Source organism: Eulemur rufifrons, chromosome 5 (genome assembly GCF_041146395.1).
Source record: "Eulemur rufifrons isolate Redbay chromosome 5, OSU_ERuf_1, whole genome shotgun sequence".
NCBI classification, from domain to species: Eukaryota; Metazoa; Chordata; class Mammalia; order Primates; family Lemuridae; genus Eulemur; species Eulemur rufifrons.
The window spans coordinates 10527385-10540753 of record NC_090987.1 but is presented as its reverse complement, the minus strand read 5'-3'; the positions used below and the strand labels follow the sequence as shown (position 1 = coordinate 10540753).

General features: G+C 38.4%; 1 protein-coding gene across 1 annotated transcript in view; it reads left to right on the top strand.

Annotated features, from left to right (window-relative positions):
- Positions 1–13369, top strand: part of PHLPP1 (PH domain and leucine rich repeat protein phosphatase 1) — a 187031-nt gene that overhangs the window by 165409 nt on the left and 8253 nt on the right. Inside the window, exons 13-14 of the mRNA XM_069468353.1 lie at positions 5209–5339; positions 8120–8224. Coding sequence (XP_069324454.1) covers positions 5209–5339; positions 8120–8224 — 236 coding nt within the window. The remainder of the gene's footprint in view (positions 1–5208; positions 5340–8119; positions 8225–13369) is intronic.

Below are 13369 nucleotides of genomic sequence, written 5' to 3'. Positions count from 1 at the left end.
GAGAAATAATATACATATGTGTATATTTATTTTATTATTAGGTTACAGTGTTCTAGTTCCTATATAGCTGTAATAAAGGGAGATAGTATAGACTGCTTCTGTGAGACACGATATACAGTTTTATCATTTGGTCCATCTCTCCGGAATAAGCCTTATCTTCTGTTCTTAGACCCAACAACGTCCAGCCACACCGACCACTCGTAGTGATCTCCTGGCACACCATCCATACCCTGTTCCCGTCTCCTTCCTGGTGTGTGTGCTGTTAGCTCTCCTGTTCTCACATGCCTGATTAACTCTGATTCTATACAAAAATCTTCTCTTCTGGGTCTTACTAGCTGTCCCTGTGCTATCATAACCTCTGCACATTTCTGCCATACCATTGATCATAGCAGCTAAATGTTGTATTGTTTACTTCACCCACTAGCCTGAGGGTTCCTTGAGGGCAGGGACTGTGCCTGCTGCCTCTGTAGTTCCCTGATACCTGCCTTATTGCCTGCCAATTTATAGGTGCTTTAATACATGTTCTTTTGAACGAATACTTGAATTTATTTGCTTATGAATTCAGAATGAAAATTAGTGAGGCTGTTCAGTGTGGAAATATACACCAGCAGCTTTTACCTTGTAAGGCCAAGAAGTGCCAACTGTGGCTGGGAGCCCCATTTGTGTTGGGGAGCACAGTTGAGGTGGTGGACTAGTGGAGTCTACAGGAAGGAAGAAAGCAAGGTGTTGCAGAATCTCTAGGAGCTAGTTGCCATTGCAGGGCAGTATAGTCAACTGTTTAGCAGATAATGTATGATACACTGCTATGGAAATTGATATGCCTGTTTCTTTGGTAATGTTTTATGAGGAAACAAAGATATGCTCTCTGAAGCTTTTGTAAGAATTACACTTAAATTATCCATCAAATTGTATTCCTTTTTCTCTGAGATAGACTGATTATTGTTATATGCTCTTCTCTAAGTGTATTTGTAATAATTTTCTTCTAAATCATGAGTTCTTTCTCAGCTATGAGTTATCTCACTTTTTCTGGGGATTGGATATTTTGTTTTGGATATTCTTACCAGAATTTTTATTACAACAAAGTAATTTTTGTTAGCTGCATTATAGAATGGGCCTGAAAGGGGAAAAGGTAATTTTATGTTAGTCATGTTTTAGCCAGATTTAACATTCTATTTAACAGTGCATTTTTAAGAAAATTGTGCCTTGTACATAGAGTTACATTCATTAACAAAATAGAATGTGTTGGTACTATTTTTTTTCTCCAGTCTCACTCAAATATTTTCTGTTTTCTTAGTGGTAGCCTTTATAATTATTCAGCCAACAAGTGTTTGTTGAGTGCCTTAACAGTAAACCAGTGTTGAGGACCATTAAAAAAATATGAAATAGTACTTGTGTGTCACTCACTATGTTAACAGTGGTAGAGCGGCACCAGATACCAATCTCCTATAATTATTTTTCAGCCTCTTACAATTTTTATGAACAAACTTCCTCCAACGTGCAAAAGTATAAAAGGGTGTTTCTCTGCTTATCTGCCGTTAAAGAAAATAGTTACATTCTCATGTAGAAATAAACAATGACATTTAAAATATATCAGAATTGCACTACAATGCTATTTACTCTAGGCTGAACTCAACCTAAGCACTTGTATTTCAGTTCCTATCCTAGCAGATTTAATTATTGAAGGACCTTACGAGACTCCTTCATTTATTCATTCAGCAAATAATTGTCTACAACATGCCAGGCAGTTCGGTTGTTCATTTGCTCACCCTTTTAATGAAAGCACTTATTGAGCATCTGCTGTTTCTGATGCACTGCACTTAGCATATACTGGGAGAAGCAATCTCTGCTCTCTAGGAGATCATAGTCTAGTAGAAGAAATAAATAAGCAGATAATTATAGCAAGGGACATCTAATTGAAACAGAAGTTGTAGAAGAGTTGACACTGAGTTCAGTCTTAAAAGGAATAAGGCAGATTTTACCAGGTAAAAGGCAAGAAACACTTGGAGAGTTACAAGCACAGAGAGTAAGCATGTGCAGAGGCGCACAGACAAATGAGAGCGTGACCCCTGCAGGAGCTGTGATTACTCTGACAGGCTGGACGTGGAGTGTGAGGAAGCAGGTGGGGAGAGCAGGGAGGAAGGGCTTTATTGGACATCCTGAGGAGTTTGGTGGCAGTTGAAGGGCAGTTGGGAGCAGCAGAGAGACTGAAGCTGGAGTGAGAGCAGATGGAATGAACCACAGTAGAGAAACCACCCTGACAGCGTGGAGGAATGCATCTAGTGGAGCGACACCCAGAGCAGCGTTACAGTATAGCCAGAGCCTGGGGCTGGGGTGCAGGTCAGGCCGGAGTGTGGGCCAGGGTAGCAGCACTCCATGAAAGGGAACTGGCTGACTGAATCAAAGCCTCCATCAGAGAAGCCTTGACGAGCCAACGGCCTGGAAGCATCATCTCTTAAGATCTGCATTACGACCTCCAGCATTACCTTCGTACATAATTACCCTACTGAACTCATTTCACACTTTGGTAATTTACAGAATGAGCTATTTTATATCTGTAGAACTCTGAAAGTTTAAATCTTTAGGTAACATCTTATTATAAAAAGTTTTTATCAATTTTGTAAAATTCAGTATTGTTGTAGAATGTCTTTAATTCTTCACCAAAGGCATTCTCTGACCCCTGGATTTGTTTCTGTCAATGACTGATTTTAGCTCATGATGCATCGCTATCCAGTAGATTGTATTTATCCCCATAGACCTCAAGCCATTCTACCCGCAGTAGATTGTCTTACTGTGCTGATATGTACTGACTGTGCTGGCAGCACGACCCATTATTGGCCAGTATTATCACAGCTTTTCCTTAAAGTCTGGTTGACTGTTCATGCAGCTGTTATTTATAATTGAAAAACAAACCAAAAAGGAGATGACCACTTCTCTGTTATTATTGCTTAGTTGAAGTGAATCCATGTACACCTACTAGAAGTAGTATGGAGCTATTAAAGGTGGTAGTGTCTTAGACCATTCGGGCTCCTATAACAAAATACTTTAGACTGGGTACCTTACAACAGAAATACATTGCCATGAACAACAGAAATACATTGCTCCAGTTCTGGAGGCTTGGAAGTCCAAGATCAAGGTGTCAGCAGATTTGGTCTAGCGAGGGCCCATTCCTCGTAGATGGTACCTTTATGTGTTCTCACCTGACAGAAGGAGTGAGCAAGCTCCACCGGGCCTCTTTTGTAAGGGCACGAATCCCATTCCTGAGTGCAAAGCCCTCAGGACCTCATCACCTCCCACAGGCCCCCTCTTAATACTGTCACGTTGGGGATTAAGTTTTAACATATGAATTTTGGTGAGATACAACATTCAGACCACGGTGATGGGAATGAACATAGGGAAAATGGTTGCAATAGAGTGATAGAAGAGTCAGTGAAATGTAATGAAATTGTACCTACATTTATGGTTTTTAAAGTTGTTTTTTTTTTAATAGCTAAAATAAGGTTACAGGGAAAAAAAACCTCAGAATACTAAATAACACTGGTTTTATTAGGGTGGTAGATTTAAGGGTAAGTTTTCTGAGCTTTTATGTTTGCCCAACATTTTGGGGGCAGTGTGGTTATGATGCTGTCATAATAAACTGTAATTATTTAAAATGGCACTGTAATTGTATATCGTTTCTACTATTTGGAAGCAATGGTACAAAACATTTTATGTGGAAGCATTGTATTGTTTGAAGTCTATTGAAAATATATTTCTCCAATTAAAAGTACAGATTTTCATTTTACCCAATCTCTACCCCTCCCCAATCTCTAATAAATTCTTTAAGAATTTTTCCAAATAAAAGGAAGATTTTGTCCACTTTTAAGATCCTGACATTCTTGAATAAAATTCCCCTTTTAATAGGCTTTTTACCATTTTAAAAAAATTAGTATAATAAGGTGCTAACTCAAGCCATATAATTGAAAGCTTCCACCCCATTCTGTCGGATCGTAAAGTCCACAGCACTGGCCAGTCCCCCGTTTTCTCTTGTGCGTAGTGAGCTTTCTCTACTCAGCTCCCTGCTCCCCAGCCACAAGGGCAGCACCTCTTTTTAGAGTGGCCTCATTTAAGCCTTGATCCATTTTGTGAGAGAGAACGTATTACTCCCATTTAGAAGTAACTTATAATTTTTTTTTTTTTTTTTTTTTTTTTGAGACAGAGTCTCACTCTGTTGCCCAGGCTAGAGTGACTGCCGTGGCGTCAGCCTAGCTCACAGCAACCTCAAACTCCTGGGCTCAAGGATCCTCCTGCCTCAGCCTCCCGAGTAGCTGGGACTACAGGCATGCACCACCATGCCCGGCTAGTTTTTTCTATATATATTTTTAGCTGTCCATATAATTTCTTTCTATTTTTAGTAGAGATGGGGTCTCGCTCTTGCTCAGGCTGGTCTCGAACTCCTGAGCTCAAACGATCCGCCCACCTCGGCCTCCCAGAGTGCTAGGATTATAGGCATGAGCCACCGCGCCCGGCCATAATTTTTGTTGTAATCAACATGACCACCCTTTCTGTGGTTGTTTCTCAAGCTAAATTAGGTAGGCCCTGTTGGAGAGTCCAGGTGTTGATGCTCGAGGGCAGGATCCACGCCTGCCTCAGCCTTTATTTTCCTTTTTTTTTTTTCCTTGCCTACAGTAGGCAAGTCCACCTGCTAGCTATCTTTTACCAACTTATTTAGCTCCTTTTGAAGTATCTTCTCATTTTGGATGTGTGTTCCCTGCCTTTTCCTCACTTTGCATGTGTTTTTTTGTTTGTTTGTTTGTTTGTTTTTTATTTTAAGAAAGTCCCTCCCTGTTCATTTTAATGTTTGTGCTATAGCTCAGCATTACAGCCACAACAGCCACAGAGATTTTGTGAGCAATAAGAAAAACTCCCATCCTTAGGATTTTTCAGTTAAACTGCTTCATGTTAAACATAGAGATAAACTTAATGGGAAAAGTAGGGAGAATAAAGAACATGGATGTTCTCTATTATTCACGAAAGTAAAAAATTTTACTACATTTAGTGAAATCTGTTTTAAAGGTTTATGGCAAAGCAGCGATCTTTTTTTTTTTCCTGCATTTGACCAGTAGATTACAGTGAATGGTCAGACTGATTTGCCTGCAAAGTGTAGGAGTACAGAACTACCTGAGGAACTTCTCTAGACCATCTCTTTGTTGTTTGCAATTGTTCTTTCAGTGTGTGGACCTGAGCTGTAATGAGCTAAGTGAAGTCACTTTACCAGAAAACCTGCCTCCCAAACTGCAAGAACTAGACCTCACTGGAAACCCTCGCCTCGTTCTTGATCACAAAACCCTGGAACTACTGAAGTAAGTATTTTGTGAAGCTTTGTAGCCCCGTCATTGTTTACTGGCAGTGGGATTTATAACTTAGTAAAAAAAAAAAAAAAAAAAAGAAAATATGGAGCATCGTTGGCTTGCTGTCTGCATCTGCACACATGCAGGATATAGAAGACACAGGGAGAGCAGGGAACTGCCAAGATGCAAACTTAATTCTAGTAGTTACTGACAACATGGTTGTGACACTTGATACAAATGTTAAGAAAGGATTTTGAAAGAGATGGATGATGTAAGGAGAATTAACAGTTTGGTACTGAAATCCAAATCCAAAGTATTTAAACAGAAGTAGCAATGTGGAGTAGTTAGATCCTGCTAATGTTCTCTTTGTGTTTTGGGAAGTAGTTCATTGGTACCATTTTCTTGGTATTGATGAAGAATTACAGGTTGAAGTTTGCTATGTAAAACATTAAAGGTTACCTCAGTAGAAAAAATGTCTTTATAAGAATGTTCATCACAGAACTCTAAATGTCTACTAGTAGAATTAAATAAATTATGCTTGACAACTGAATATTATGTATCCATTAAAAACGATGGTATAGAACTGTATTACTTGAAAGAGCTCTGCAGTATAATATTACGTGAAAAGAAAATTTACAAAGGAATCTGTATAGTACAGTGACATTTTTTGCAAATTAAATTAGTGTGCATTTGGGTATATGTGCATGTGTTTACATGCATACACCTAGAAAATGCCTGAAAGGATGTGTAACAAAATGTTAAAGTGGTGTTATTCTCTGGATACTAGGATTATGGGTGCTCTTTCTTTCTTTTAAACTTTTCTAAATTTTTCAGAATGTTTTGTGACATATCAGCAACAATCTAAACTGAGCTCATGTGCATCGTGCTCTCGGATTTAAAAAGAATTAGTATCAGACAATGAAATCATAACATTCATATAAAAATGTTACCTTCTGTTTAGCATCTAGAAGGTTGTGGGTTCTTAATAACTGGGAAGAGTTTCTATCTGTTATTTGCGCTTTTAGAGGGTTAGCTTATTTGATCTGCAGGAGTCGGGGTAAGTACATGTGGGATTGAGTGCCAGCTCCCGGACTCTCTCAGACTCAGTTAGAGATGAACAAGAGTGACCATTCAGAGCACTTCAGAGAGCTGCACAGCCACTCCGTATTCAGCTAGGCAGAGAAGAGAAATTGCTGCTTCACGAGAAAGGATTATTGGGGAAGAGGGGAGAGTAAGGATTATTTTTCCCTTTAATAATCAGGCTAGCAAATGGAATTATTTCTTTTAAGATTCTGTGTTCTGTAAATATTATGTGTCTTTAGAAATGCGCCCTCACTTTCCCCTAGGATTCAGAAAGGTAGCAAAGATGTAGTAAGAACCTTAAGGTATAACTTAAGCAGCCCAGTGCACTGTTTACCATTTCAGATGAATAAAATTGAGCACCAGATCATATGGAGAGCAAATACTGGAGGGCTGTTTTGTTTTGTTTTTAATGCCTCTCTTTTATTGATAGGATTGAAAACGTTAAAGGGAGGATTTATAGCTATGGCCTTACTGTAAAATGAGATATTAACTTGATTTGGGGATTTTTTTATTGACACTATCTATGATTTATATGTTTTTCAGCTTTTTTAGGATATGAGGGAAAGTGAATGTTTGCTAGTAATTGAGAATAGAAACACTTTTTTAACCAGATATTTTTAAATTTCAGAGAAATTGCTATAAGTTATTTCTAGAATCAAATCGAATGCTAGTTAGATACTGATTTACTTCTTTGAGTTTTAACTGGTTTCTAGGATGTATATATAGTACTAGTATTAAGTTCTTGTGGTCAAGACAAAAGTATTTAGGTGTTGAGTTGTCAAGAGATGATGCATATATATTTTTTTCTCTTGTTTAAATAATGGAGGGACTTATTAGCAATTTACAAGTAAGCAGAATTTATTTCACCATGTGGTAGCCAGCTTTTTAACAGACTGCTTCACATCTGTTATGACTTCCTGTTTTGAGGGCATTAAATGGTTTCTGGTAGGCTGATTTTTAGGAAACCCCATTTGAGAGTTTATCCTTTTAATATTTCTGTTTTGGGCCCTGTTGGACCAGTTATGGCATATGAGAGCTGAGGTGAGATAAGAACTTAAATCTCCCAGTTTAAATACATGTAGCTAGCTTGTGATTTATTAAAATACCCCTCATTAACTTTGTAATTTTACACGTACATTTTATTTTATGATATTAGTCTCAGCATGAGTGGCTATCCACATGGGGAAAGAATGGAGAGTTCCAGAGAATGGCAAGTCCTTGATAATATTAGTTAACTATTTGAAGGAGTTATGTGGGCAGAAATTGGATTTGGAGATGAATATTTGTAGAATTTTCTCACATCACCTAAACACAATATAATTGTGGCTTAGGCTTTGTTCTTTTCAAGTCTGGATGTTTATGGTGTAAGAATACACCCAATGCAATACTTAAATTTTGTTTTCTCATGCCAAGGCTGAGAGCTGTCGTTTTCGTTCCCGGAAGAGAGCAGCCATCTAGTGTGGAGTGTGTGAAAGCCTCTACTAGGTGCTCATGAAAACTGATTTTCATGCTCTGTGTATATGCCCGTTGGTTTTCATTACGTTGAGTAGCTGGTTCTTGTTGCTGATAAATATTTCACTCACATTAAACACAGTAAAAATGATAAGTACAGCATGCTTAGCAGGTGTTTTTCATTTCTCAGATAAAGGTAGCAATTTGCACATGTTTAGTTTTAATGATTCCTGTTCCCTCCTTGTTTCTCTTGTTAGTAATATCCGCTGTTTCAAGATTGATCAGCCTTCGGCAGGAGACACATCCGGAGCTCCAGCTGTATGGAGTCATGGTTACACTGAAGCTTCAGGGGTAAAAAACAAGTAAGTCGGATGAAACTTTGGAGCAAGAACTGCCTCCTGCCTGCCTCGCTTCTTTAATGCCATAGAAAGAAACCCAGTGCTATAGCACACGTTTTTCTCATGTAAAATTTCTTTGAGTATGTTTCCCCAAAATGAGGATCCCTTATGACTTATGTTTGAACATTCAGCTAAGGCCCTGTTTGGCATCATATAAACTCCCTTTGTGAGAGACGTTGCTAGGATACAATGTAACTGACACGTTATATCTATGTAAGACTCCAGTGTTTGGAGAAGGCCTAAGTATTGAAATGCATCCCTGCTCCTTTGAAAAGCCCCTTTCTCTTTCTCTGAAGCCTGTTTACCAAGCAAAACAGGGATAGTATTAAAGGAGAAGTAGCTTTGATTGTCTGTATTCAAGATCACTCATGTTATTGACTGTGGAGCTAATTTTACAATCTAAATTAGCTTGGTAGGAGTTTGATATCCATTCCCTGTAATGTCATCTGCTTGTCTTGCCACCAGGACTTGTCCATTTTAATTTCTTTTTCTTCCCTATTTTCACCAGCTGTCCTTCTCTTAGATACAAATGTTGATTTTCCTGAGAAATGTAATCAAGCATTTCAGGCTTGCTTACATTGTGTGACGAGGTGCTCATAATTAGTACTAGAAAGGTAAAGAATCCTATAAATTAGAAGAGTCATAATTTAATTAGCTAAGATATAAGAACACAGTATTGAGAGTAGGGGAAGAACAGAAAGTGGAGGAAGATCTAATAATAGCTAACATTAGTATTCAACCCTGGGTGCACATCAGAATTAGTCAGGTAAGGAAATTTTTTTTTTAAAAAATCCCCCAGCCTAGACCCATTGAATCAGAATGTTTTAAAATCTCCCCAGGTGACTCTAATACGTATCTAGGACTGAGAACCACTAACTTGCTGAAACCCTTCATGGAAAATAAAGGTGGCGTTGTTGCTGCCATGCTGACTGCTTTTGTTTGGGACAAAACACAGCATTAGCTCAAGTTCTGAATCTGACACATGGATCTTTTCCTCTTTCCCTAAAGTGTGATTTGGCCTTGTGCTAGCTAGAGAAAGGGTAGCCCGCATTTCAACACCTCTGTTCTATTTGCTCAGCAAAGGCAAAATAACCAGAGGGGGCCTGCCTCAATTCTGCCTGGTCTCTAGTTAACGCCCTACTTCTGTATGCTTTGCACTGTATGTCATTATATTGGGGCAGGGGTAGTTAACATCTTCTGCAGAGCACTCAGAGTTCCTTTCTGGAGATAATCACTTTTTGGGTCAAAGGACCTTGTGTCTTGTTTACAAACACCAGTATGTGAAACTGCTTTCTAATTCCAGAACACTGATGTGAAATCCAAGATTGGTTTTTAAGTATCTCTAGATATTAGAATTTATTATCTACTCATACATATTAAATAAAGCAAGTAGCCAATTAGATCTGGGGTTTTTTTTGTATAATTTCCTCTTCTATAATTACTTTGTAAAAAACTCTTGTTATATTATTAAAGTATAACATGGGTACAGAAAAGTGCATAAATAAGTGTACAACTTCTGTGAATTGTCCTAAGGTGAACACCCCTGCAGACCACCACCTGGATCCACAGACAGACGATGAACAGCACCCCAGTCTTCCCAGGCCACCCTGGCCCTCACTTTCGATTTCCCTTTGCTTTTGTACCCTTTGATTTTGCCAGTAAAAGTTTCTCAAGTGTTTATTTTTTGGTATTTGTTCTTGTTGTTTGCATTGTAGAAAAAGTGGTCATTTAAACAAAGAGCATGCTGCTTGCCATCTTGAAGGAAGGGGAGAACTGCGGTTGTCCCTGCCTCCAAATCTCAATAGATGTCTATTCTCGTCTGTCCCTCCATCCTTTTCCCTGGGGTGCAATGTTGCCTCCCTGTCAGGCCATTTCAGATCCTTTGGGGAAACCCAAGAAGGGAGCTGCAATTTGATAGTCTATGCTCTTCCTTAGACTAAAAAAAAAAACAAACAGGAAACTTCAGCAGAAAGAAATCCTAAAAGTGATCACTACTGTACTTTTTTTTTTTTAATATCACACACATATTACTGTATGTTTTTCTCTCCTTCACACTCCCTCATTCTGACTAGCAAGGGAATCTTACAGAAGAAAGACAATTATAAGATGATTATAAAATTTAACTTTGCTACACATTGCCATATAATTCTGGATGACTTTTCTTGATAAATGGAGGCAAGAATTTCAAAGTACTGAGACAAGAGCCAGACTGCCTGGCTTTGAATCTGGGCTCTATACTTACTGCTATGTGCCAGGGGCAGTTTCCCAAAGTCTATTTAGCTTAATTTCCTCCTCTGTAAAATGAGAAAAAAATACTACCTGTCCTCATGTGACATAGGTAGAACAATGTGTGCCGTAAACCCTATTTAAGTGCTAGCTACTATTATTATTAATGATAATGGTTATTACTATTATTATTTATCCCTGAACTCCCTAAGGGCAGGGATTATATTTTCAAGTTTATATCTCTGGTATTTAGCCATGATACATAGCAGATGCTTAATAGTTTTTTTCTTTTTATTAATTTGTATGCAGTAAGAAGTTATCTGTATTCAGTAAAATTTACCCTTTTTAGTGTATAGTTCTACAAGTTGTTCTGTTTTGTTTTGTTTTGTTTTGTTTTTTAACACATTGACTGCCACACAAACAAATCAGAAACTTTTCCTTGGGGCCACAGTGTTTTATTATGAAAATAGAATAAAAACTTCGAGTGTAATTTAAAGGCAAATGTAAATAGAAAAACAAAGGTATTGACTTCTATTCCTTTAATCCATGTTTTTAGAATTGAATTGTCAATATTAATTGTAACATTAAGAACATCAATAAGTAAGATTTTGTATATGCTTCACGCAGCCCCAGGGTCAAAACTAGAGTGAGTTAAATACAGTTCTCATGGCTGTTAATATGTTAAAACAGCAGACATTTATTTCTCACAGTTTTGGAGGTAGGGAAGTAACCTCATATGGCAGGAAAGTGGGTGGGGAGGGAGGAAAGGAGGGAGGGAGGGATGGATGGATAGATAGGTAGGTAGATCTGCAAGTTTTGATGAAAGAATATCATCATGTAACCACCACACAATCAAGTTATAGAGCAGTTCCTTTATCCCCCAGAATTCACCCATGCCCTTTTTTTGTCAATTCTCCCCACCCCCAGTTCCTGGCAGTTCCTGATCTATTTTTTATCCCATTAAATTTGCCTTTTCCAGAATGTCATACAAATGGAATTATACAGTATATAACTTTCTCAGTCTGACTTCTTTCACTTAGCATAATGCATTTGAGATTCTTTTGTATTGTTGCATGTATCAGTAGTTGTTATTGATCTTTATTGCTGAGTAGGATTCCATTGCATGGATGTATTATGGTTTATTTTATGCACTCATCATTTGAAGGATATTTAGATTGTTTCAAATTTTTAGCTATTAAGAATAAAAATGCTACAGATTTTAGACAGTTACGTACAGGTTTTTGTATAAATGTATGTTTTCATTTATTGGTAAATGCCTAGGGGTGGCATTGCTGGGTCATACGGTAAGTGTATGTTTAGTTTTATAAGAAACTGCCCAACTTTTCCAAAGTGTCCGTACTATTTTGCATTCCCAGCAGCAATGTATAAGAGTTCCAGTAACCCCACATCCTTACCAGCACTTTAGTTATTGTCAGTTTGTTGTTGTTTTGGCTATTTTAATAGTAACATCTTATTGCAGTTTTAATTTACGTTTCCCTAATGACTAATGATGCTGAGCATCATCTTTCCGTGTATGTACTAGGTTATTAAGTATGAAATGTCCGATTTCCTTAAGTGCTAGGTTTGACAGTTGATATCTGCGACATTTCACTTTGACACTTCTGGTTTTATTTTTATTGTGAAGGTACATGCTCAGTCTTTAAAATGCAAATTTTGGCTTGCGATTATCTTTCACATTTTTTAGAGCAATTTTTGTGAAACCGTGGATAAGTCAAAAATTCATGTTATTTTTTAATATGAGTTCTGTCATGGAAATAATGCAGTGCAGACAGCTCAAAATAGCCACGAAGTGTTTGGGAAGGATGTGGCTAACGAACACACAGTACATTGATGGTTTGCGAGGTACCATTCAGGTGATTTTAATACTGAAAATGAGTCACGTGGCCGACCTGAGACCAAGGTCGATAATGATGAGCTGAAAGCTGTAGTGGAAGTGAATCCATCTCAATGAATTAGCAGCAAGATTTGACATTACTATTCCAACATTATTGGACCATTTGAAACAAATCGGCAGGGTAAAGAAGCTAGATAGATGGGATCCACACGAATTAAACAAGCATCAGAAGAGAAATGGTCTCGAAGCTTGCCTTTTTACTATCACAACATAAAGGTGAACCATTTCTACACCATATTGTTATGTGTGATGAAAAATGGATTCCTTTTGATAATCACAAGCATTTGGCACAATGGTTGGATAAAGATGAAGTGCTGAAACACAGTCCAAAACCAAATATTCATCAAAAAAAGCTAATGGTGTCTGTTTGGTGATCCAGTGCTGGTATCATCCACTAAGCTTCACGAAACCTGGTCAATCCATCCCAGCACATGTCTACTGCAACCAGTTGGATGAAATGATGAGGATGCTTGCAGTTAAGCAGCCAAGATTGTCTGCTGCCATTCATGTCCTTGTGCCCCCGCCCTCCCACCTTTGCTCCTGGTTTTTAGCAATTTGATTTTGATGTGCCTCAGTTAGGTTTTTTTCATGTTTCTCTAGCAGGTAGTTGAGCAAGTGTTTTCTGTCCCTCTCTCCTCTTTAAAGAGTCCGATTCCCTGTATATCAGGCTGCTTGGAGTTATCCCACCACTTGCTAATACCCTGGCTTTTTTTTTTCCAGTCTTTTTTCCCTCTCTTTGTTTCATTTTGGATAGTTTCTGGGACACAGTTAAGTTATATGGAAATAGTTTGATTCTTTGGAGCTGGGGCAGGGAGAGTCTCTGCAACTCCGGCACTTGCGGGTGCCGCTGTCCCGCGCCAGTGCTCTGCCTGTGAGCTCCCAGCTCCATCTCCTCCCGCAGGCAGACACGCCTCTGCCTGGATTCTTCCTCCCCGTGCCGTGCTGCGCCGCAGCCTGGACCTTTTCCC